Below are 22,874 nucleotides of genomic sequence, written 5' to 3' on the forward strand. Positions count from 1 at the left end.
TCATATCCTTCCTGCTAGCAATTAACAACCATTTGGATTGATAACCCTTTGTACTACAACTACATAGGGAATTGATACCTTCAGTGAAAACCTATCTATCAATTTGGCGCCGTTGCCATTTGGTTGTGTTTATTTTGCTACGTCGCCCTTTGTTCAATAGCTTGCACCGTCGAAATCCTCCGAATACTCAAATTCCGCCATCGCGATGAAGCTTCGATCTCAGTTTCACGCACCAATAATAGATTTTGGATATATGAATAATACGATTCTCTATTAGAAATGATAAGAATGATTACAGAGATTGTAACCACCAAATCCGAATACAAGAACACAAAGTATGAAGAGCGTTTCACAAAGCTCAACCCAGAACTCTCCTCTAGCACATCGCTAGATCTCTCCTCACAAAAGTGTTTCTCTCAAAATACAACTAATGAAAAATGAAAAGCAATACAACGTCTTTATTCATTCAAACTCTTCTTTCTCTTCCCAACAGCAAACCTTCTCTTCCCTTCCGAGTCTTCCCAAGTCAACAACTTTGACCAAAGTCAACTTCTTCTTTCTCCGTTGGCTGACGTGGCCCTCCTCTTCTGTAATACGTCTGGTGAACCGTATCAGTCTGCTCCTCCTCCATGTCAACATATTCGTCTGTTTCGTCCATACTTTTATCCTGGTTATATAAGAAGCTTTTTAGTATTGTTTTTATGAACATGCAAAACTTATAAAAAATAAATAGATGATACCTGTAGCAGTTGTGCAAGAACGTCTTTAATAGTTATTATACCGATTACTTCGCGATCATCAATCTCCCATGACAAGTGCTCATCAGTGTGTAGATGAGATTGTCTCATTCCATCTACATTGACAATAAAATTGTAGAGTAAAGGCGCTGTCAAATTCGATGCATCAGTTAGCGCTTTGCTCGCTTTAACTTTTTCTTCTACAACCAACGTATGACCCTTGCTTTTCCCCTTCACAACAGCCGCCATGAAGGTGCTTCCCTTTCGATACATATTCAGAATATTATACAGTGGCAAGTCGGCTGGAATCCTATTGAAACATGTGTATCGATCATTACAATTTAAATTTAGACCAGACCAAATAAAAACAAAACGTTTAACATAAGAACGTCATAACCTTGGAATTCTGCGTATGTTAAGTGCACTAATAGGGATTTCCTCCTGAATTGTAAGCAGACTCCTAACCTAACGAACAAAAATTGCAAGATTACAACATGTTAAGGAAACGCTAAAGATGTGACTACTAAAAAAATAGTTAATCATGTACAAAGGAGAAGAAAAAGATTAACAATGAGTTAACACCTACCAAAAGAAGTCCAACAATCTTTTTTGGATTCTCAGAGTAGACAGGAACTCGGGTATGCCCTTTTTTTTGAATCATTCGCTTGGCATCCCTAGGATTAGTCATAAGCAAAAAAAAACTGACTGTTTATGGAAGGTCAAGTCAACTATCAATGAAGATAGTAGCTTAAGCAAAATAAAACAAAAACAAAATACTTCGCTTGAAACTTTAACACAACTTTCATGAATGACACAAGAGAAACATCGTAAGAAGAATTAAAATAAATAAATAAATAAATGATGCTGAGATATGACATTCATAGTTTTCATAGATGTTGTCATGTAGAACTTTTGATTGTCGAACTTTTCTTACCAAAACTTTCTCTAATTTGACATAGTAACCATCAAAAGATTAGACTCACGTTTTCCACATTTTTTTCATACTGTCAGCGATTAAATAATACAGCAAACAAATTGTCTTGCAGGGCCGGCATATTTTATATATTTTTAATATACTTTATATACATAAGTATTTCCTTAATTATCTAATTGAAATAGTCCACAGCTAAAGAATAAACTTACCAATCCAAATTTGAATTTATATCTAGAGTAAAGGTTGATTCTATTGGTGTCATAGCCTCTTGCGCAGTCTGTTTAACAAAATAAAACATTTTAGATAAACATATAGTGACATAAACAATGATATGAAATAATGATGTTAATAGCATTGAGATTTCTGTGTAAATATCGTCACTCGGATTTTGTTGTACAAAAATATAAAGGATATTTTTTGGAGTAAACTTTTTTTATTTTGATATTTAAAATTCATCATGGAAATAAATAATTTTTTGTCAATACTGAAAAAGAATAGAATTCTAATACCGCTGTATAAAAAATAGAAAAGAAGGGAAAATCTATAGAAGATAGAAGCAAGCTTTGAATTTTTTATTTTATTTTTTCCACAATATTACGAGAAAAAATGTATCTTTTCGATGTAGAGGTATGTTACAATATACCTTCACGGTCAAATCAATTGCTCCAACTATAACTTTCGTCTCGTCATTTGTGAGTTCACCTCCTTCACCGGCCTGAAGCCAGAATTGTAATAATAACATAGCCAAATCAGTAACACAAATTTCCTACATTTAAATGGAGGAAGGAAGTAATCATGGTCCCCAATCCATATATATTTTACCTCCACGTTGTGAATTGACACAGGGGCTTTGAATTGGGCACGCCTAAATATACCCTCATTGCAACCCAATCCCCAATCCAAAATCTAATTAACAGAATATGAAAGAATTAGATCAAGAAGCGTAAATGGCAATCAAAAGGAGAACCCAGAAATGTAATACCGTAACATAAGCTATTTAAGATAAGCTCAGATGCAATATTGGCTTGGATTATTTGACCCTAATCATAACACTATAAGATTCTTTCCTGAAAATTTAAGATAAGCAGAGACAGTCTAATGCATAACCTGATCACGTTTTTTTAGTTAGGCTAATTACAAAATGAAGGGGAGGTCTCTTAGATAAATAACACCACATGCTTTAAATTTACCTTTCCAATGGGATAAGCTATCGGGTAACAGAGAATCATCACAACTCGTATGAGCCAGTGAAATTGAGCACCAAGGAGTAGTCCAAAACTGCAGCATATAACTTGTGGAATAACCTTGAAAACAATCCAATATTTTCAAATTAGTGGATGCAATAAAGGAAAGTAAAGGTTGGCAAAGTAAAGAAGAAGATATCGGGAAATACCAATCCACAAGCTAGGACCGAGACAATTATAGAAGTGTACCCATTGACTAACTTATCCAAGTATAAAGGAAGAACCTGGATATTGTCAAAAAACTGGGTCTGAGTTCGCAAAATTGAAGAGCAATAGGCAGAATATAGTTTTATTAGTTACCGCCAGGAGAGCAGCATTGCAGAAAAGCAGAGACACGTAGATCTGATGTTGTCTCTGGAAAACTGGAAGAACAACAGCTGTATAGAGAATAAGTAAGAATTATTAATGGGATCGGGCATACAAAAAGAGAGAGGGCATAGAACCAAACCAAAAAGGCCAATTACCAGCTTGTTTCTTTTCGTTGGGTGTACCCATAAGCTGGAGAATTTTGAGCTGGAGAGGACCGATGGACATGAGAGCCATAAGGAGAAAGGACATCATACAGGCCAAGACGATAAATAAACAAGCCAAACTAGCGAATATGAACCACCGAAACGACCCAAAGGGGATTGAATCTGTAGACAGACAGGTCAACACCAAACCTGAGATATGAGAAAGTAAGAAGACAATTATACAAATTATCAGAACAAACAAACACAATCAAGTTATTTAAAACTTACTATAAAGGTCCATTGAAATATTTTCCCTTATCGTATATATGAAAGAGTATTGTCGTTGCATATATAACAAGTGGCAAAGCTTTGCTCACTTGTTTCTTGGATTGACCTCTCCAATAGTCTGTGTAGCCTAAGCTGTGAAGTAAAGTAAATACGTAACTGAATTAGCACACATATAAGTGACTTGCATCACTATATTTTCAACCTCAAGAGTCGTAATATCTGAAATTTCATATTGGGAAGGTTTACCCTGAAATCGGAGAGACTGCAGGAAAACAGAGGCGGAGGCGGAGATTGGGTGGTTTGCGGAGAAAGAAGAGCGGTTAAGTGGTTTGAGTTCAACGCTTCTAATCTGTAACAGTCGAGATTAAACAAGAAACAAAAACAATGAAGATTAAATCAAACAGATATAAATATCATCTAAGTTGAAACTAAGACTAAATCAAAGAACACAAACAGCAACAAGAACAAATCGAACCCTAACAGGCAGCAACAGGAAAGTGTGGGAGTGTTTATGTCGAGGAAAGAAGAAGAATCTAGGTGCCTTAGAGCATGTTCAACGGTGGGTGCCAAAAAAAAAATGCTTTTTAAAAAAAAAAAAAAATCTTAGAGCATCTCCCATGGGGGGAGAAAAAAAAAGATTCGGTTAAATATATTTTAAATTTTAAATTTTGAGTATTGTTTGGTTAAAAACTTTTTTAAGAAAATGAAATATTTTGAAAATTGTAATATTTTAAAGAAAATAAAGCAAATTCCATGTCAGTGATTTCTAGGTCCATGAAAGCTGTTTCTGGTTTCTAGTGAACTACACAAAACTGCAAACTCAATTCAACACAAAAAACAAATGTTCTATGGCGAGTGGGGAGATGGAACCAAGAATGGGGATGAGAAGTCTTACTTGGCTGGATTGAGTAAAGTCCCATCCTCCCTTTTCAACTGCTTTGTCAATCTGAAATACCGTAAGACCTCTAATCATAAAACAGAGGCCAAGTTTAATGCAGAACCAAATTATCTATCTAAAGATCAAGAAGAAACAGAACCAAATAGATTAATGCAACTTTCAAAACACAAAAAACAGAGGCCAAGTTTTACAATTACAGCCATTAACAAAGCCAATGTGCTCATCACCACTTAAAAAGAAAGGTTACGATGAAAACAATAAACATTATCGTTAACTGCTCTCAATGAAAGATTAGATTAGATTAAAAACGTCCCTAAATCTGAACTCAACAGTTGAAAAATCTAGAAATCCACGGATCCTTATCTTTCCAATTCGACGGATCATCTCCAAAGATTGATCGCCCCTGGAGAAGTCGATAGAGAGAGAGAACACACCGCTAGTTGGACTTGAGTGATAGTCATCATCACATCACAAGATTGATTTCCGCTAGCTTTTACCACATCAATAACTCATCGAAAAATGGTGGTCGTTATATTACTTCAACAAACAACAATAAGATAGATCCATCATTCTTAACAATACAAAGAATTCAGCACAAAGAGTAACATTTTTTCATCAACCAATATCAAAAGCCTCCATACAACTTTACTGGGAAAGAAAGACTCATATGCCTATTTTAGCCTCATAAACCAATTCAGTTCCAGTTCGAAAGGCAAGCAGCTAAAAAGTGGCACCTTGGTCTAAAATATTCGAAAATGATAGCTAAATTGCATCTCCGTAGACAATAGAAAGAATGAAAAATGATTTTAAGTTGTCATGGAGAAATAAAATGCAGTGTTGGGACTTGGGACTCTAAATGGACTTGGATGACTGATTAAGAAGCCATTTTCATGAAACTTACTACTTAAATCTCCAGTGGGTTGAAACTAGAAGTAAGATAACAACTCCAGATCAACGGGCTGTCCCAAGGAAACCAAGAGATTCGAATACAACCCCTAGAGTGAAGAAGACAGTAAGTATCATCAGTTCCAAACTTGCAGATCAAAAGAGGGTCAAACCAAGGCAAATAATCAACAAAGACTACTATTTTAAAACCAGTTTCTAATTTTGTGAAAATATGAAGGCAAAACGAAGGGAAGATGCAAATGGAAGAAGTCGCTACAATCAAAAGATACACGAACATATAGAATCTGGAGGAGGTCAAAGTTTAGAAAATTCGAATAAACCCACCAAGTTCAGAGTAAGCTATACACAAGCAAAAAAAAATCAAAACTTTCGAAATACACACAAGATTCAGTAGAAGAAAATAACGAAATTTACCTCCACGCTGCTCAAAAGCTCGCGAAGTAGAGAGATTCAGCTTCGGATCAGAAGTAACCAAGGACGAGATCTGATTGAACCCAAGTCACAGTAATAAGAAAACACAAATCAGAAGAAGAAGATGAAATTTGCTCAGGGGGGAGAAACACGTCAGTGTAAAATGGGACTGTGAACATGTTTGATGAAAACAATATGGAAGAAATTGAAGAAACTGAAATAAAACGAGGGAGAGAAAAGTGCATATTGACCCAGAGACCACTATAATTATGGATTCAGACCAGTTTCGTTTATTTATTTATATATTAAATTAGAAAGTTTTTATCATTTAGAGGAAATTCCATTATTTAAACAAAATATGTATTCTCAGTGGCCGAAAAAAAATATATATGTATTCTCAGTGGGAATTTCAAATCGACAACTATTTTATTTTCTTTTTTAAATTACTACTTTTAAACATATTTATTTTAGATAGCGTAATTATCAAATTTGATAAAACGATTAGCTATTTAATATCAAAAATTACTTTTCCGACTCAGTGAGCATAAAAATTTGATAATAATTGATAGAATTTATAATAGGGAAATTGGCAAAACTAACTAAGAAAAAAACTCAAACTAAATAACTAACTACTCTAAGTTTCTAACCATATATCTCATATATACTCTATATAATATATAATATATACTATTTTATCTCTACTACAAACACCATCACCACCACTACCACCACCATATCCACCCCCTCCCATTATAAAATTACTATTCAATTACATTTATTATAACTAATAAAAGCACAGATATAATGAGATATATGTTATACAAACCAAAAAAAAAGAGATATATGTTATTGTAACTTTAAAACAACAAAACCAAAATAAACAATATTGGTTAACATGTTTAAATATGGAATACTTGAATTCGGAGAAAAATATGATCCAATGTGTGGCTATGATTTCCTAGACCATCATCCCCAATGGTGATTCTAAGAGGTTGTAAATCAACCTTTTTAATCTCAAAAATATCCAACAAAAAAAATAGAGTTGATTCTTAAATGTAGAGATTTTGGAACCAAATTTTTAGTTTTTTATTTGTTCAATTATAAAAATAATTATAACCTCAAAATTTGAAACCATGTTTGTAGATGGTTTTAAGCTTACAGTTTTCACAGTTGCTAAAATATGAAAATTCATGTACACTTTACATCATCATCATCATCATCATATATATATACAGCCATCATTCCCCTTTTCTTCCACCACTTCCTCTAGCTCTCCCTTAACGCAAAACCAACCACAATGCAACCTAACACTGAAAGCATATATAGGAAATAGCCTTAGAAAAACTCAAATAAGAAGCATTATTTGAGATTGAGGACCTGTGGGAGAAAAATTGGAAAAAAGTTGTTAGAATCATAATCTGTTTGTCATTAAAAGTAATATAGTGAGCGTTGTCTAGTCTTGGTAAATCTTTGACGGTATTGTGACATTCAATTTTCTAAAGACAATTTTTTTCGAGAAGCTTTAAGTACGAGCGGCTAGAAATTGAATGGCTTAAAGCGGCTTAATATCTAGAGCTCAATTTTCATTTTTAGAAATTGTTAGAACGGCTTAATACCTAGAGCGTTTCAATCCGCAACTTCGAAATATCAAAAAAGCGGCTACTCCTAGTTTCACAGAAGATGGAACTCCAAAAGTACTAGCACCAGCATCGGTCATCCTTAAAGCTTTGGACACCAGGAAAGATCATATTGTCGCTCACTTCCACGGTACTCCTCCCCCTCCAAGAAAAATCTTCGTTGACCTCAACCCAATTTGGGGAAAGGACGGTCGAATCAACATCCGCTCTCTTCCAAACGGACTGGTTCTCGTAAATGGGTATTAGAGGTAGGATGCTGGCAGGCGAGAAACTGTCTCTTCACGGTTACTCCATGGTCTCCAACAGCATCACTATCACCGATTAAGTTGGTTTCACTTCCAATTTGGGTCATCCTGAAAGACGTTCTGCCTCAACTATACTCTCTCTGGTTTAAGTACAATAGCTTCGAGCATAGGAGAACCATTGCACACAGAAAAACATCAGCGCCACTTGCCATGGATACAAGGATAAAGGTAGAAATTCTGCTTAACAAAGCTCTCCCGCAGGCGGTTCTTGTGGAGGATGACGATGGAAATGAGATTCGAATATGGGTTGAATACCCTCGTCTACATCCTAAATGTGATTATTGTAAAGAGTATGGCCATCTCTATCATCGCTGTCCGTCAGCTCCGGCTGTTTCGAAGATATCCTCACCCAATCTCACCAGCACAATATCAGCTTCATCAGTCCCCTCTGCACCTCAAGCAACCAATACTGCTCACTCTAAGAAAATCACCTCTTCTCAAACATGGCAAGTCAAGGGACATCTAGTTGTGGGAATTCTCATCCCTCCAACTACCTCAGTTACTGATAACGACTAATCGGATACGGATACTCACACACCACCACCTATGACAACGCAATCAATGCCTCCCCCTACTGGAACACACAAGTACATGGACTCTCCATCTTCAGAAACTCATAGCGATTGGAAGGTTGTCCAAGGGAGCTCGAAACCTTCAAAGTCTCACTTGGAGACACAAGCTGTAAACTTGCAGAATACTCAAAAATTCGGAGCAGAAACGAGGTCTGCATAGACTCCACCTTTTGCACAACCATCTGCACAAGAAGCCCCAGCTGCAGCTACCTCAGCACTTCAAAGCAATCCTACATTGCCTAGTATAATGTCTGATGGATTGGAAAAGTCACGCGAGACCCTAACTCACAAGAAGGAGGGAGCATCTGCAACCCTACCGGGCACTCTGAGATCAAAGCCAAAGGTGACCAGTACTAAAGTGTCTAAGAACTCCAGCAATGGACGACTTCCTGCACAAAGACGTCCTAATCTTCATCGCGCTTGAAAGCTCAGCTTTCAGCTTTTTGCCCACCGTTTTTGATGATGATGAAGATTTTTTTGTTATAATATTAGGGGATTAAACTCTTCCAATTGGCAACTAGAGCTCAAGAGATGGGTTCAGTCAGCAAGACCTTCAATAGGAGGCATTTTGGAAACTCACGTACAACAAGCTAATGTTGCTGCTATTTTGGCTCATAACTTTCCCGGTTGGAGGTTTAAGCATAAATATTCCACTCAAGCCCAAAATGGGAGAATATGGGTAGTCTGGGATCCAGCTATCCAGGTTTTTACCCACAAGATAACTGATCAAGTCATATCTTGTGGTGTTTTTGATAATGCAACACAGCAGTCTTTCTCAGTTACGTTTGTTTATGCACGTAATTGTATGGTGGCGAGAAGGGAGCTTTGGGAGACTTTGAGGGAGCTGAATCAAAATAATCTCCAACGTAATCACCCTTGGTTAATTCTTGGGGACTTCAACCAGATTCTTTAGTCGGAAGACCACTACTCTCTTCATCCATACACTCTACCAATCCAAGGAATGGCCGAATTTCAAGAGTGTATTGATGTCTGCGACTTCCTAGAACTAGCAAGCCGAGAAGCGTCCCACACTTGGTACAACAATCAGCCATTAAATCCAATATCTCGTAAGCTTGATAGGACACTCATCAATGAGGCCTGGCTGTCATCCTTTCCTCAATCTAATGCACTGTTCGACTCACCAGGAGGGTCAGATCACACTCCGATACTAGTTGTTACTTCAGATGTTGTTGAGAGGAGGATGGTGCCATTCAAGTTTTACTCTTTCTTTACCACTCATCCAACTTACCTTGCAATGATAGAAGAAGCATGGAACTCCACCATTCTCCCAGGCTCCAGCATTTTCTCCCTTTGTCAGAAGCTTAAGGCGGTAAAGATAGCTTGCAAGGCATTGAACCAAAATCACTTTAGCAATATCCAAGCAAGATCTGCAGAGGCTTTAGCAGTGCTCAAGGAAATTCAGAATCGGCTTCTGGTTACTCCAAAACCAAATACTATTTTAGGAAGAACGGCTAGCGAGGAATCCTTGGTCTATAATGTCAAGTGCAGAGGAGACTTACCTTAGAGAGAAATCAAGAGTCAGATGGTGCTCAGAAGGGGACTCAAATACAGGTTTCTTCCACAAATCAGTGCCGCAACATCAAGCTAGGAATCTAATTAGATCTCTTCTTGATGATAATGAAGAGCGGGTCTCAGACAAAGTGATCCTAAAGGAAATGGTTGATACCAAAAATACCACAGTAGAGCCACTATCAATTCACAGGATCAGACAATTAACTTCTTTCAGATGTACAGATGAAATGGCTGCAAGCTTATGTGCTATTCCCACTCCGGAGCAAGTAACCTCCACTTTGTTTTCCTTACCCGCAAAGCTCAAGGACCGGATGGATTCACGGTAGAATTCTTCATCAACTCATGGGGAACAGTAGGTCCTTCAGTAATAGAGGCGGTAACTGAATTCTTCACCACTAGTAAACTCCTCAAGCAAGTTAATGCTACCATTCTCCCCATGATCCCAAAGACCACCTTGTCTGAGAAGCTCTCTGAATTTTGGCCAGTATCATGCTGTAATACCATATATAAAGTTATATCCAAGATCCTGGCAAAGAGACTCAAGTTAATCATGGCTTCTGCACTCCAAAGGAATCAAGTCGCTTTTATACCGGGTAGGCTACTCTGTGAAAATGTGTTGCTTGCAACTGAACTGGTTGTTGAATTCAACAAGGAGGGACCAGTAACTCGCGGATGTCTGCAAGTGGATCTCTCCAAAGCATTTGATAACATAAACTGGGACTTTCTCACGAACATCCTCGAAGCTTATAATCTTCCTGCTCAATTCATAAGACGGTTGGTGGTTTGCTTTACAACTCCTTCATACTCAGTTGGTTTCAATGGAGAGCTTGTTGGATAATTTCCTGGGAAGAAGGGTCTGCGACAAGGAGACTCCATTTCGGCTCCTCTCTTCACACTTGTCATGGATATACTATCAAAGCAGTTAGATGAAGCAGCTTGCACCAACAGGATCCGTCCGCATCCGAAATTGGCCAACCTACTCATCACTCACCTAAGTTTCGCAGACGACATCCTCATTTTCTTTGACGGAAATGAAGACTCTCTTGTTGAGATCTTGGAGGTGCTTAAACAGTTCAAGAAGACATATGGGTTGGGAATAAATCTACAAAAAAACCTGCATCTACCTTAATGACAACAATGTAGACACTATCAGTCAGCTTGCAGCCAACCACAACCTCACCCATGGGTCACTACCATTCAGATACTTAGGAGTACCATTACTCTCGCATAAGTTATCAGCCTCAGACTATCAATCATTAATTCTTGTTACCAACCAAGTGCTTGGAGAAACTGGAACAGATTTGCAACGCATTTTTGTGGAATGGTTTTGCTTCTACTGCCCGTGGTGCCAAGGTTTCATGGGAGACTGTCTGCTCTCCAAAATCTTCGGGGGGATTAGGCCTTAAGAGGTTGGTTGATTGGAGCAAGATATGTGGTCTCAAGCTGATATGGTTACTATTCTCACATGCAGGTTCACTCTGGGTATCCTGGGTTCGCACTCACTTAATCAAGGAAAAGAGCTTCTGGGAAGCTGATTTTACTGTCACAAGAAGCTGGATATGGCGACGTCTGTCCAAGCTTCGACCTTTAGCAAGACCTTTTGTCTATTGTTCAGTTACTTCGGGAAACCAAGCTCTCTTTTGGCATGATAATTGGACAGGACTTGGTCCACTTTTTCACATTCTTGGAGAGATGGGTCCAAGGGTTACTGGTATAAGAAATTTGGCTTTGGTAAAACATGCAGTCAATAATGATGCATGGTCTATACCTAGAGGAAGACATCCGCTGACACAGCTACTTAGAGCATGTCTCCATTCTCAACCAGTTCCTACTCCATAAATGGGGCCCGATACCTTCCAATGGAAGCTTACTTCAGATCAAGATCAAGGGACATTCTCCTCAATGAAAACTTGGAGGTATCTACATTCGGCTGGTCCCACTGTTCCATGGTCTTCACTAGTATGGTTTGAAGAGAACATCCCTAAGATGTCCTTTATGACATGGTTAACGGTACAAGATAGATTGACTACAAGAGATAGACTCATTCGTTGGAATCTCTATGTCCAGCCGTCTTGTTTACTATGTCAAACAGGTATGGAATCAAGAGACCACCTATTCTTTGACTCAGCTTCTCCAGGAATCTCCTATCCAGTCTATACGCATTTGTACCTCTCCCAGATACCGACTTTCACAGGCTTGTAAATTGGATTAAGTCTCCCACCATAAATCGGAGACTTAATTCAATCTGCAAACTAGTGTTTCAAGCTCTAGTTTATTTCCTATGGAAAGAGCGAAACAATCGCCTTCACACTTCATCCTTCTGTTTGGCGACTCAACTGCAAAGGTAATACGATCTCCCTAGGATAGAACTCCGATGAAAGGCTATAGACTAGTGACTGGTGGTGAGGTTTGATGGTGATGGTGCGGAAGTAAAAAATACGACAGAGGTGGTGATGATCACGTGATAGAACAATGATTCGATGGAGATAGATGTTTAGGTGGTTGTATGGATTGAGATAAAGTGAAGAGTTTCTGAATCACAAAGTGTATAGAAACCCAGAAATCAAGAACGCATTCAAGAATTAGAATTGAGAGAAAAAGTGAAACAATACTTGTTCATACAACTTCTTCGCTAAAGAACAAGGAGGCATGCTATTGGGTTTTATAATCAACCCTAGTCTCGACACTCCAAACAACAGGTAGTTCAAAATAAAACAACAAGACGTTTTAAGGAAATAAGAAAACAGCAAAACGTCTAGGTGACCTGTAGTAGTATAGAAGTCACTTGTACTAGTACAGAAGTACATTATTCCCCATTGGTAATGACTTCTAGATAACTCGACGTAGTGATCCATTTGCCTCATTAAAAACCATGCTGAGAAAACCCATTGGGACAAAACTCAGCTATGGGAAAAAGAGTACAAACTTCACACCTAAGTTACCTAGTTATCATTACCAGGTGAAGTCTTCAAGGTGGATATGTTGAAGACTTGGATCCTTGGTAGGTTGAATGACCCGTCAACTATGAGTGAATGAGCTTCCTTGGCCATCTCCTTAGCTTTTGACCGAGTGATCCTTCCCACCATCTCCGGTTTCTATGCAGCCTTTGGCTCCGTGCTTGCCATGATCATATCATCCTCCCCCTCTTCAAAAGGATTTGTCCTCAATGGAATCTGCATAGTGAGCAAGTCAGAAACATTGAATGTTGATGATATGGTATACTTACCTTGAAGATCAATCTGATATGCGTTGTCATTGATCCTCTTGATGACTTCAAATGGACCATCAGCTCGTGGTAGAAGCTTGCTCTTCCTCTCTTCTGGAACCTATCCTTACGTAAGTGAATCCACACTAAGTCTCCTTCTTCGAAAACGAGCTCCTTCCTGCCCTTGTTCGCATGGTTCTCGTATTGCTTGGTCCTTTTCTCTATGTTCTCCTTAGCTTTAGCATGTATCCTCCTCACCTGTTCAGTCTTTTCTTTGCCATCAAAGCTACACTTCACACTTAAAGGTAAAGGAATCAAGTCTAGAGGTGATTGTGGATTAAAACCATAAACAATTTCAAAAGGAGAAAACAGAGTAGCAGAATGCTTAGCGTGATTATATGCGAACTCAACATGTGGTAGACATTCTTCCCATGATTTGAGATTGCTTCTCACTAAGGTCCTGAGGAGTGTAGATAGCGTCCTGTTCACCACTTCGGTTTGCCCATCTGTTTGCGGGTGACATGTGGTTGAGAATGATAGCTTGGTTCCTAGCTTAGCCCATAACGTCCTCCAGAAGTGTCCTAGAAACTTTGTATCTCGGTCTGAGACGATTACTTGAGGCATTCCATGTAGACGTACTACTTCCCTGAAAAACAAGTTAGCTACATTAACAGCATCGTCCGTCTTCTGACTTGCAATGAAGTGAGCCATCTTGCTAAACCTGTCAACCACAACAAAAATCGAATCTCTACCATTTCTGGTTCGAGGTAAGCCAAGAACAAAATCCATAGAAATATGAGTCCAATGTTGAGAAGGGATAGGGAGAGAGTGCACAAGATGTGGGGCTGTACCTTACCCTTCGCCATTTTGCAGATATGGCACCTCGAACAAACCTTCTCAACGTCTTTATTCATTTGAGGCCAATAGAAGTGTTCTTGCAGTCCAAGTAGAGTCTTTGACACTCCGAAATGTCCAGTTAGTCCACCTCCGTGAGCTTCTCTTATCAGCAGCTCTCTCATGGATCCTCTTGGTATGCACAATCGATCCTTAAAGAACAGATATCCATCCTGCCTATAATAGTTTTCAAAAGCAAACTTATGGTATTTGCCATAGCTCTCAGCAAAATCGATGTCACTCTCATAAAGTTCTACTATTCTATCAAAACCTTCAAGCTTAGAAGACAAAGTAGAAATGAGAGTGTACCTCCTGGATAATGCATCTACGACTACATTATCCTTACCTTTCTTGGGCACAAGCAAAACGGGTTCTGCCCATGGACTGAGACTCTCTCTACTGTGTCCCTTACTCATCAGCTCCTCGACTTGCTTCTGAAGTTCTTTAGTCTCTACTGGATTGGTTCTGTAAGCGGGTCTGTTTGGTAGTACTGAACCTGATACCAAATCGATCTGATGCTCTATCCCACGTGTTGGCGGCAAACCTGGAGATATCTCTTCTGGAAATACACCCTTGTACTCCTCTATAATTTCTATCATCTCGCGTGGAAGCTTTTCTGCTAGCTTTGTACTGGTGAATGTCTCATTATGCACAAACATGAATATGGTCATCTCTGGATCAAATAGCTTGTTGAACTTGCTGTGAGTGATGTAGAGGCTGTAAGACACTTTCTCTGTATCCTTGCGGTTCGTGGGAAGCTGGTCCTTGTAGATTTCGCTGGGTGTAAGTGGTAGAAGAGTAACCTTATGTCCTTTGAACTCAAATGTCTGCTTGTTGGTGTAGCCATCATGAAATACTCTTCTGTCGAACTGCCAAGGTCTTCCCAAAAGGATATGACTTGACTTCATTGGAATCACATCACAAAGCAGCTCATCCTCATACTTCCCAATCGTCAGTTGCACCATCACTTGCTGCGAAACTGTTAAAACTTCCTTGTTGTTTAACGACTGTAGCTGATAAGGTCTTGGATGTGAAGTGGTCTTGAGATTAAGCTTCTGTAGCATCTCTTCACTAGCTGCATTAGTACAGCTTCCACCATCAACGATCAAGGTGCAGACCTTGTCTTGAACCATACACCGTGTGTGAAATAGGTTCTCACGCTGTCCTCTATCATCTGGATGAATCTCAAAACTTAAAACTCTGCGTGCTACCAACATCTCTCCCATGACTGCTGGTTCACCATCTTCACCGAATTCAGACTCTGGTTCACTCTCTGAACTGTCTACTGGCACAATTTCTCCTCCTTCTTGAAGAAGAAAAATCTTGTTGTTAGGACAGTCTCTGGAATAATGCCCCATTCCTTGGCATTTGAAACACCTGATATGACTTGTAGAGGTGCTATTCTTGGGCTTGTAATCGATCTTAACCTCTTCTTTGACTGTGGTTGTCACATGTTTGCTGTCCTTGGTGAAGGCGGGTTTACTGAACTCTCTCGGCTTGGACATGTTAGGCGTAAATGTAGACCTCACTCCCTTTCTCTTGATCTGCGATTCAATCAACTCTGCCTTATGTACCATTTCTTGCACATCTTCATAGTCCTGCAACTCTACCTTGTCTTGAATCTCTCTGTTTAAACCTCCAAGGAATCTCGACATAACCATGTCTTCACTTTCTCTTAAATCAGCCCTGATCATAAGCATTTCCAGCTCTTGATAGTAATCTCTAACAGACTTAGTACCTTGAATGAGACGCCTAAGCTGGTTGAGAATCTCTCTCTGGTAGTGTGTAGGCATGAACTTCTTTCTCATCTGCGTGACTAGTTGTTCCCATATAGTGATAGCAGGCTCTCTCTGTCGATGTCTAGTAAGTCCCAGCTGCTCCCACCACAACAAAGCATAGCCATTGAATTTGGATATGGCTATCTTCGCCTTGTTCAACTCATAAGTACCTTGAACCTGAAAGTTAGACTCCATCTTCCTTTCCCAGTCTAGATAAGTCTCTGGATCATTGGTACCATTAAAAGAAGGATACTGAATCTTGAGGTGCTTCAGCTGCTGCCTCAAAGGATCATAATCCTTGCCATGATCTCTGCCTCTGTTTCTCCTCATTGTCTCTTGAATATGATCTGAAACTTCTTCTTCTTCAGAATACTCTGTATCGGACTCAATGTATATTCGATGCCGAGATACTTGTTCAGCTCATCATGGACGTATGTGATCTCTGCCAGTCCTACGGTTTCCTCTTTCTGTACTGTAAATGTCTCTTCTCTGATTGAAACAAGTCTCTCTCCCCCCAATAGGTGACTTAGCTGTTCTGATCCGTGTATGTTTGGAAGAAGCTCCCACGTGTGCCTTTCCTTTAGCTAAGCAGAGAGCCTCATTAGGACTAGGCGGTTCTGAAGAACTCTGATCTGAAGCGCTAGTTGCTTGAGCTATATCTTTGATCTGTTTCTCAAACTTGTTGCTGAGCTGCTCCATCTGTTGCTGAAACTGAGTAGACATTGTCTTGTTTGCTTCTGCTATTTGCTTAGACATGGCTTGGTTCAAAGCTTCCATAGCCTCTAGAGAAAGCTCCATTGTACCTGCAAAATAAAGAAGAAAAACTCGAAGTAAAACGTTCCTTGAGTGAAAGAATTAAGATAAACTCCAAGACTTGTAATCTAAACAAGAAACACACGACCTAAGACAATCAAATTTCGAAAACAACACAGAAAACTAACCCCTAAACTCACAGAACTCGATCTAAACACCAATGATCAACAAAACAAACCCTAAACTAAACAAACAAAATAAATCAAAATAACACAAACGAAATTAGGGTTTACAATCGCTTAGCCTTTGGCACAGAGTTGGCTCTGATACCACATAATATGATCTCCCTAGGATAGAACTCCGATGAAAGGCTATAGACTAGTGACTGGTGGTGAGGTTCGATGGTGATGGTGCGGAAGTGACAAATACGACGGAGGTGGTGATGATCACATGATAGAAGAATGATTCGATGGAGATATATGTTTAGGTGGTTGTATGGATTGAGATAAAGTGAAGAGTTTCTAAATCACAAAGTGTATAGAAACCCAGAAATCAAGAACGCATTCAAGAATTCGAATTGAGAGAAAAAGTGAAACAATACCTGTTCATACAACTTCTTCGCTAAAGAACAAGGAGGCGTGCTATTGGGTTTTATAATCAACCCTAGTCTCGACACTCCAAACAACAGGTAGTTCAAAATAAAACAACAAGACGTTTTAAGGAAATAAGAAAACAGCAAAACGTCTAGGTGACCTGTAGTAGTACAGATGTCACTTGTACTAGTACAGAAGTACATTATTCTCCATTGGTAATGACTTCTAGATAACTCCACGTAGTGATCCATTTGCCTCATTAAAAACCATGCTGAGAAAACCCATTGGGACAAAACTCAGCTATGGGAAAAAGAGTACAAACTTCACACCTAAGTTACCTAGTTATCCTTACCGGGTGAAGTCTTCAAGGTGGATATGTTGAATACTTGGATCCTTGGTAGGTTGAATGACCCGTCAACTATGAGTGAATGAGCTTCCTTGGCCATCTCCTTAGCTCTTGACCGAGTGATCCTTCCCACCATCTCTGGTTTCTCTGCAGCCTCTGCCTCCGTGCTTGCCATGATCATATCAAAAGGGAAATTCAACTGTCACTTTGTCGCAGATTGCTGTGGCTGGATCGTTCTGCACTGGGTAACACTTCCTCAACTCAACCTCAACAGGAAGCTTACCTATGCCTTTGGTTCACTCACTTCCAAGTTCCCTAAAGCTCTTAACTATGTACCCAAGCTTTCCCACCTGTACTGCTCTGTGTTGTATTACTCACCTTCTTACCCGATTGTAAAAGTTCCGATATCGCTTTTTAAGGCTAATGAAGAAGAAGAAATTAAAAGAAAAAAAAAAAAAAGCTGTCCATTAAACATTAAAATTAAAAAGTCACATAATATGAGCGAAAGAGTAAAAAAAAACCTTTTAATGTAGGACTGAACCAGACGTGTCCATATGTTCCTTTCACTATAGCTTTTGTCTCTCTTCATCAATTAAAAGAACGTAATCTTAAAACTTCCATGCTAAACCACCAATGGTAAAGTATATTGCCTAATGAATCATGATCCATCGATAAAGAAATAGACTTAAAATCATTGTTATAGAGAGTCGCACTTTATACCTTACAATCCTTAAATCAATTAGGATGACTAGACTTGCAACAAACACAACATAAGATTACGACATAACCAAAGTGTGATTGTTGAAATGTGTAATGGTGTAAAAATTCATATGAGAATCTAAGCATCAAATATGAGATTTGGCTTCTCACCCTTTAGGTCTAGCCTATCACTTTTTGGGAACTTTAGACGTCATCACATCAGTCTCTTAAAAGACTTGAATCTTAATCCTGCGATATGAAGATCATGGTGTCACTTAAATTAATGTTAGAAGTATATCACCAAAGAAAGTAGGTTTTTTTTTTACTTAAACCTGGTTTACGTGACTGTGATTGCTTCAAACCCATAATCTCTTCTAACCGTCGTTAGTAAAGAAGATATAACAGTCAAAGAAGTTCGTATATTGATCAAACTGATGAACGAGTACATATATAGCAAAAGTGCCAAACTGAAACCTGAAATCTAGAAGAATCTATCTAGGTACAACAACAAAAATACGTATATAGAAGATACGAATATACTTTTATCAACCAGAATCTATACTAAACTCCAATACCCCCACACCCAACCCCCCCCCCCCCCCCCTTTGTATGCCTAGCTTGTTTCGAAACCGCCAAAAGCCATCACGGCCGATTTGGCATCAAATATGAGATTTGGCTTCTCACCCTTTGGGTCTAGCATATCACTTTTTGGGAACTTTAGACGTCATCACATCAGTCTCTTAAAAGACTTGAATCTTCATCCTGCCATATGAAGATCATGGTGTCACTTAAATTCATGTTAGAAGTAAATCACCAAAGAAAGTAGGTTTTTTTTACTTAAACCTGGTTTACGTGACTGTGATGCTTCAAACCCATAATCTCTTCTAACCGTCGTTAGTAAAGAAGATACAACAGTCAAAGAAGTTCGTATATTGATCAAACTGATGAACGAGTACATATATAGCAAGAATGCCAAACCGAAACCTGAAATCTAGATGAATCTATCTAGGTACAACAACAAAAATACGTATATAGAAGATACGAATATACTTTTATCAACCAGAATCTGTTAAGTTTTAACTGCGAATTCTTTCAAGAACTCAACTCAAAACAGCTCGACCAACACACACACAATCTCAGACTTAAAGAAATAAGGACACAAGAAATTGTTTACCCAGTTCGATTCACCGATGTGATGAATCTACGTTTGAAGCTGGATTCAACCCAGCAATTCACTATAATGATTCAAGTGTTTCTCTCAAGCTCAAGAACAAAGCGTCAGAGAGATTACAAGATAGAGATGATTAGAGATACTATAGGAGAGAATAAGAAGGTATATATATATCAACACAAAAGAGATAAGTCCTAATCTTTTGCAATTCCGTTCTCTTCGACACCAAATTCTTTTCCTTCTTGGACTTCAAGAAACCGATGCCAAAGAATAACAAACCATTATTTAACCAGCTAACCAAGTCGACATCAGGCTAACCGGTTGAATTGGATCACACCATAACATTCTCCACCTTGATACAATTCTTCTCCTCCATAGTGAACTGCCATACTTGGGTTTAACCTCCTGCATTGTAAGCTTTAACACTTATTCCCATTTGATCAGCTTCAGAACATCCAAAGCTGAATCAAACTTGTTAATAGGAATACCTTTTGTTAGCATATCCGCAGGGTTCACCGAAGTGTGAATCTTGGACACTTCTATTTCCCCTTTCTCAATAATGTCACTGAGAAAAGACTTCTTGATTGCCATATGCTTTGTCTTCTCGTGATAAACACTGTTCCTGGACAAACAAATTGCAGACTGAGAATCACACCAAACTTGTGCCTTTTCCTGCTTCAAACCAAGATCCTCCAACAGATTTCTGATCCATATAGCTTCCTTCACTGCTTCGGTCAAAGCGATATACTCTGCTTCAGTGGATGATAAGGCCACAACTTGATGTAAACTCAATTTCAAACTCACTGTATTACCACCTACCATGAAAACATATCCACTAATTGATCGTTTTCTATCCAAATCACCTCCATGATCTGAATCGCAGTATCCAATCACACTGAAATTCTTCTCTTTAGTGTATACCAAACTTAAATCTTGAGAACCCTTGATGTATCTCAATAGCCACTTTACAGCTTCTGATGTTCATATATTTTACCTTGTTTTTACCTAGTTTATTTACATATTTTGCATCTTTTGTTATCCATTTAGGCCATTATTGTGTAGCTTTAGGACCAATCTTGCATTCATTTGCATCTTTTCATGCATAAACAGGTGATTTTGGAGCTTAAGGAGCATGGAAGCAATGGAGAAGAGATGTGAAGCAGTCATGAGGAGGAAACAAGGGAGTTAAGGCTGAAAGAACCAAGGCCCGGAGTCCAGCTCGACCAAGCACTCGACCGAGTGGGAGATGGACTCGACCGAGTGGAGATTGCACGTGAGAAGCCAGCTCGACCCCTAGCTCGACCGAGCAATGGTCGAGTTGACCGAGCCGTTGACCACTTTACTTTTTCTATTTTTAGGGCTTCCACCTTCCCCACTATATAAAGCCTTGTACCTGCAGCCACCAAAGTGTCCAGTTTTTAGATATTCTCAAAAACCTAGTTTTTACCTTTTTAGGATTTATTCCTTTTGCAGTTTTCTTTTATTTTAGATTTGGTACTTGTTCTAAGAAAAAGACTAGATTCTTGTATTTTGTTGGTTTCATAACTTTCAAGATATAAAGAATTTGAGTTTCATTCCTTCATCAATATTGTAGATCTCTGTTTTATCTTTCTAATAATGCAAGTTTCAATATTTTCTGGGTTTATGATTTGTTTGATCATGTCTTGTTGTGAGTAGTCTTCCTAGGATCTTGAGGATGGTTAGGATGGGCTGATCTTGTGGTTTGTGTGATTTGGTCAAGCTTGATTGTTGTAGATCTCTTCTAGGGTAGATGATCTTAATGCTGATTCTATATCTGAGAGGGTAGAGTCTGATTTCAAGCTTCTTAGCATCACACCAATGTTTAGGAAGCATAGATAAGGCTAGATCTAGAGCTTACCATTAGGCTTGCTAAGAGATTAGGAGTCTTGTTTGGTTTGAGATGTATTGCTTAATGCCTGCTTGTGTAGATTCTTTACTTTGTGAGAACAAGTCTAGAAGATGCTCAGGTTTGATTGTTTCTTGACCATTAGAGTGGGAGAAACTTGTCTTAGATTAGTATGTCTAGAGATTAGCTCATAGCTTGCTTGAGATTTGTTCACCAAGTTAGATAATCACAATGATCAGTTCATCCCATGAATCCATCCTCAGGACCTTCTTTGTTTATTGATTTCTTAGTTTAAATATCATCGCTTGCTTGTTGTTTGATTCGTTCTTGCATTGCTCTGTTTTTACTGTCTTGCTCTGTTTTCATGTTTAAGTCCAACTCGACCTCTCACTCGACCTACACTCGGTCGAGTGCTTGCTCGAGCTCATCCCCAGATTTCTTGTTTATGATCTGTAGTTGTCCTGTCTTATCTTTTGTTTCATTCCTGTTTAATTTCCATTGCATTCACTTAGCATCTAGTTCATTACTTGTCTTGCATTAGTTCATATCTAGTGTTTACAGTTTCTGTTTCTGTTCTTAGTTCATAATCATTCTGTTTCATTTGCATTTAGTTCTTAGTTCTTGTAGTTTACTTTCTGCAATTTTCATTTTCATCTTAGGATTGTTAGTGACAAACAATCTTTACACTTGGCTTGACTTAGATTCATATGCATATCTTGATTGTTCACAAACACTCAAATTGGATTGACACCTCTTATACTGCAACTGCATAAGGGGAATTGAAACACCCATCCATTCCATATTCATCATTGCATACACTGCCACCTTTCATCTCACCACCACAAATAATCCTTGTTTCAATTTGGCGCCGTTGCCCATTTGAGTGTGTTTTTGTGACATTTAGGATCCATATTAGTCTAAGATTAAGTTCTTTTATACACTTGTGAGGTTGCTGTGCTTGAATCTTCTGTTTCTGGGTTGAAGTTCCATTTCAGGTACCACTCGACCAGTCACTCGACCACCACTCGACCGAGTCGTGATCGAGCACCTGCTCGAGCCAGACCCCAGATCTCTTTTAACCTCAGTTTCCAGTCCACCTACACTCCTACTTGAGCCTGTGCTCAGTCGCTTGCCTGGCAAAAATCGTTTGAGTTTGTTGATGCACACAAGGTCCAAAGGAAAGGACAATCTTCTTAAGCATATTGACACCATCAACAAGTTGACCAAGGGTTTGGGATCCAAGAAAAGGAGGGTTGTTCAGCAACAACAAGAGGTTCCAATAGCTATGGATCATCAGGATCAGGTTCAGAGACCAAGACATATTGGTGCTGGAGATGCACCCAACACTCACAACCAAAAAGCTGGCATTGTGCCACCAACAGTTGCCAACAACAACTTTGAGATCAAGAGTGGATTGATCTCAATGATTCAGGCAAATAAGTTTCATGGATTGCCTATGGAAGATCCACTAGATCATCTTGATGAGTTTGATAGAATCTGTGGTCTTACCAAGATCAATGGAGTAAGTGAAGATGGTTTCAAGCTGAGGTTGTTCCCTTTCTCTCTTGGGGACAAGGCTCATTTATGGGAGAAGACTCTGCCCACTGGTGCTATCACTACTTGGGATCAATCTAAGAAGGCTTTGTTGGCC

At 38.9% G+C, this 22,874-nt stretch overlaps 3 protein-coding genes across 26 annotated transcripts; 1 reads left to right on the forward strand and 2 right to left on the reverse strand.

The window, feature by feature from the left end:
- Window positions 1-252: 252 nt before the first annotated feature.
- Window positions 253-6,162, reverse strand: LOC104747270 (DUF21 domain-containing protein At4g14240). Of its 24 annotated transcripts, none has more exons than XR_015582318.1 (17): window positions 5,874-6,145; window positions 5,455-5,548; window positions 4,988-5,090; window positions 4,551-4,601; window positions 3,902-4,004; window positions 3,656-3,787; window positions 3,380-3,577; window positions 3,216-3,292; window positions 3,065-3,139; window positions 2,862-2,975; window positions 2,494-2,577; window positions 2,315-2,386; window positions 1,881-1,948; window positions 1,324-1,411; window positions 1,135-1,202; window positions 741-1,039; window positions 253-667 (listed from the first exon to the last, which is right to left on the reverse strand). XR_015582318.1 is itself a non-coding variant. In XM_087488606.1 (17 exons), exons 6-17 carry the CDS (start codon window positions 3,714-3,716, stop codon window positions 527-529), a joined length of 1,326 nt encoding a protein of 441 aa, XP_087344732.1. In that variant the 5' UTR covers window positions 3,717-3,787; window positions 3,902-4,004; window positions 4,551-4,601; window positions 4,988-5,090; window positions 5,455-5,548; window positions 5,874-6,145; the 3' UTR covers window positions 253-526. The 24 variants fall into 24 exon arrangements, 17 of the variants coding, with proteins under 17 accessions (XP_087344732.1, XP_010467182.1, XP_010467181.1 ...); XM_087488606.1 differs by having other exon boundaries at window positions 741-1,047; window positions 3,380-3,550; XM_010468880.3 differs by having other exon boundaries at window positions 741-1,047.
- A 3,183-nt stretch (window positions 6,163-9,345) lies between these two features.
- On the forward strand, window positions 9,346-9,909 carry LOC147927041 (uncharacterized). The gene has a single exon (XM_087487275.1). The coding sequence runs from the start codon at window positions 9,346-9,348 to the stop codon at window positions 9,907-9,909; it is 564 nt and encodes a 187-aa protein (XP_087343401.1).
- A 2,593-nt stretch (window positions 9,910-12,502) lies between these two features.
- Window positions 12,503-17,411, reverse strand: LOC147927042 (uncharacterized). The gene is made up of 2 exons (XM_087488603.1): window positions 17,149-17,411; window positions 12,503-16,597 (listed from the first exon to the last, which is right to left on the reverse strand). Exon 2 carries the CDS (start codon window positions 16,122-16,124, stop codon window positions 13,785-13,787), a length of 2,340 nt encoding a protein of 779 aa, XP_087344729.1. The 5' UTR covers window positions 16,125-16,597; window positions 17,149-17,411; the 3' UTR covers window positions 12,503-13,784.
- Window positions 17,412-22,874: the final 5,463 nt, after the last annotated feature.

Source organism: Camelina sativa, chromosome 15 (assembly GCF_030686135.1).
Source record: "Camelina sativa cultivar CO46 ecotype springtype chromosome 15, ASM3068613v1".
NCBI lineage: Eukaryota > Viridiplantae > Streptophyta > Magnoliopsida > Brassicales > Brassicaceae > Camelina > Camelina sativa.

Excerpts from the sequence above, each read along its gene's own strand:
- LOC104747270 (XM_010468879.3), bottom strand. The coding sequence starts at position 3,716 with ATGCAACGACAATACTCTTTCATATATACGATAAGGGAAAATATTTCA. Across the intron at positions 2,387-2,493 it reads TGTCAATTCACAACGTGGAG|GCCGGTGAAGGAGGTGAACT; the intron begins GTAAAATATATA and ends TTCTGGCTTCAG. Across the intron at positions 1,412-1,880 it reads ATAAATTCAAATTTGGATTG|GGATGCCAAGCGAATGATTC; the intron begins GTAAGTTTATTC and ends GACTAATCCTAG.
- LOC147927041 (XM_087487275.1), top strand. The coding sequence starts at position 9,346 with ATGGCCGAATTTCAAGAGTGTATTGATGTCTGCGACTTCCTAGAACTA.
- LOC147927042 (XM_087488603.1), bottom strand. The coding sequence starts at position 16,124 with ATGAGGAGAAACAGAGGCAGAGATCATGGCAAGGATTATGATCCTTTG.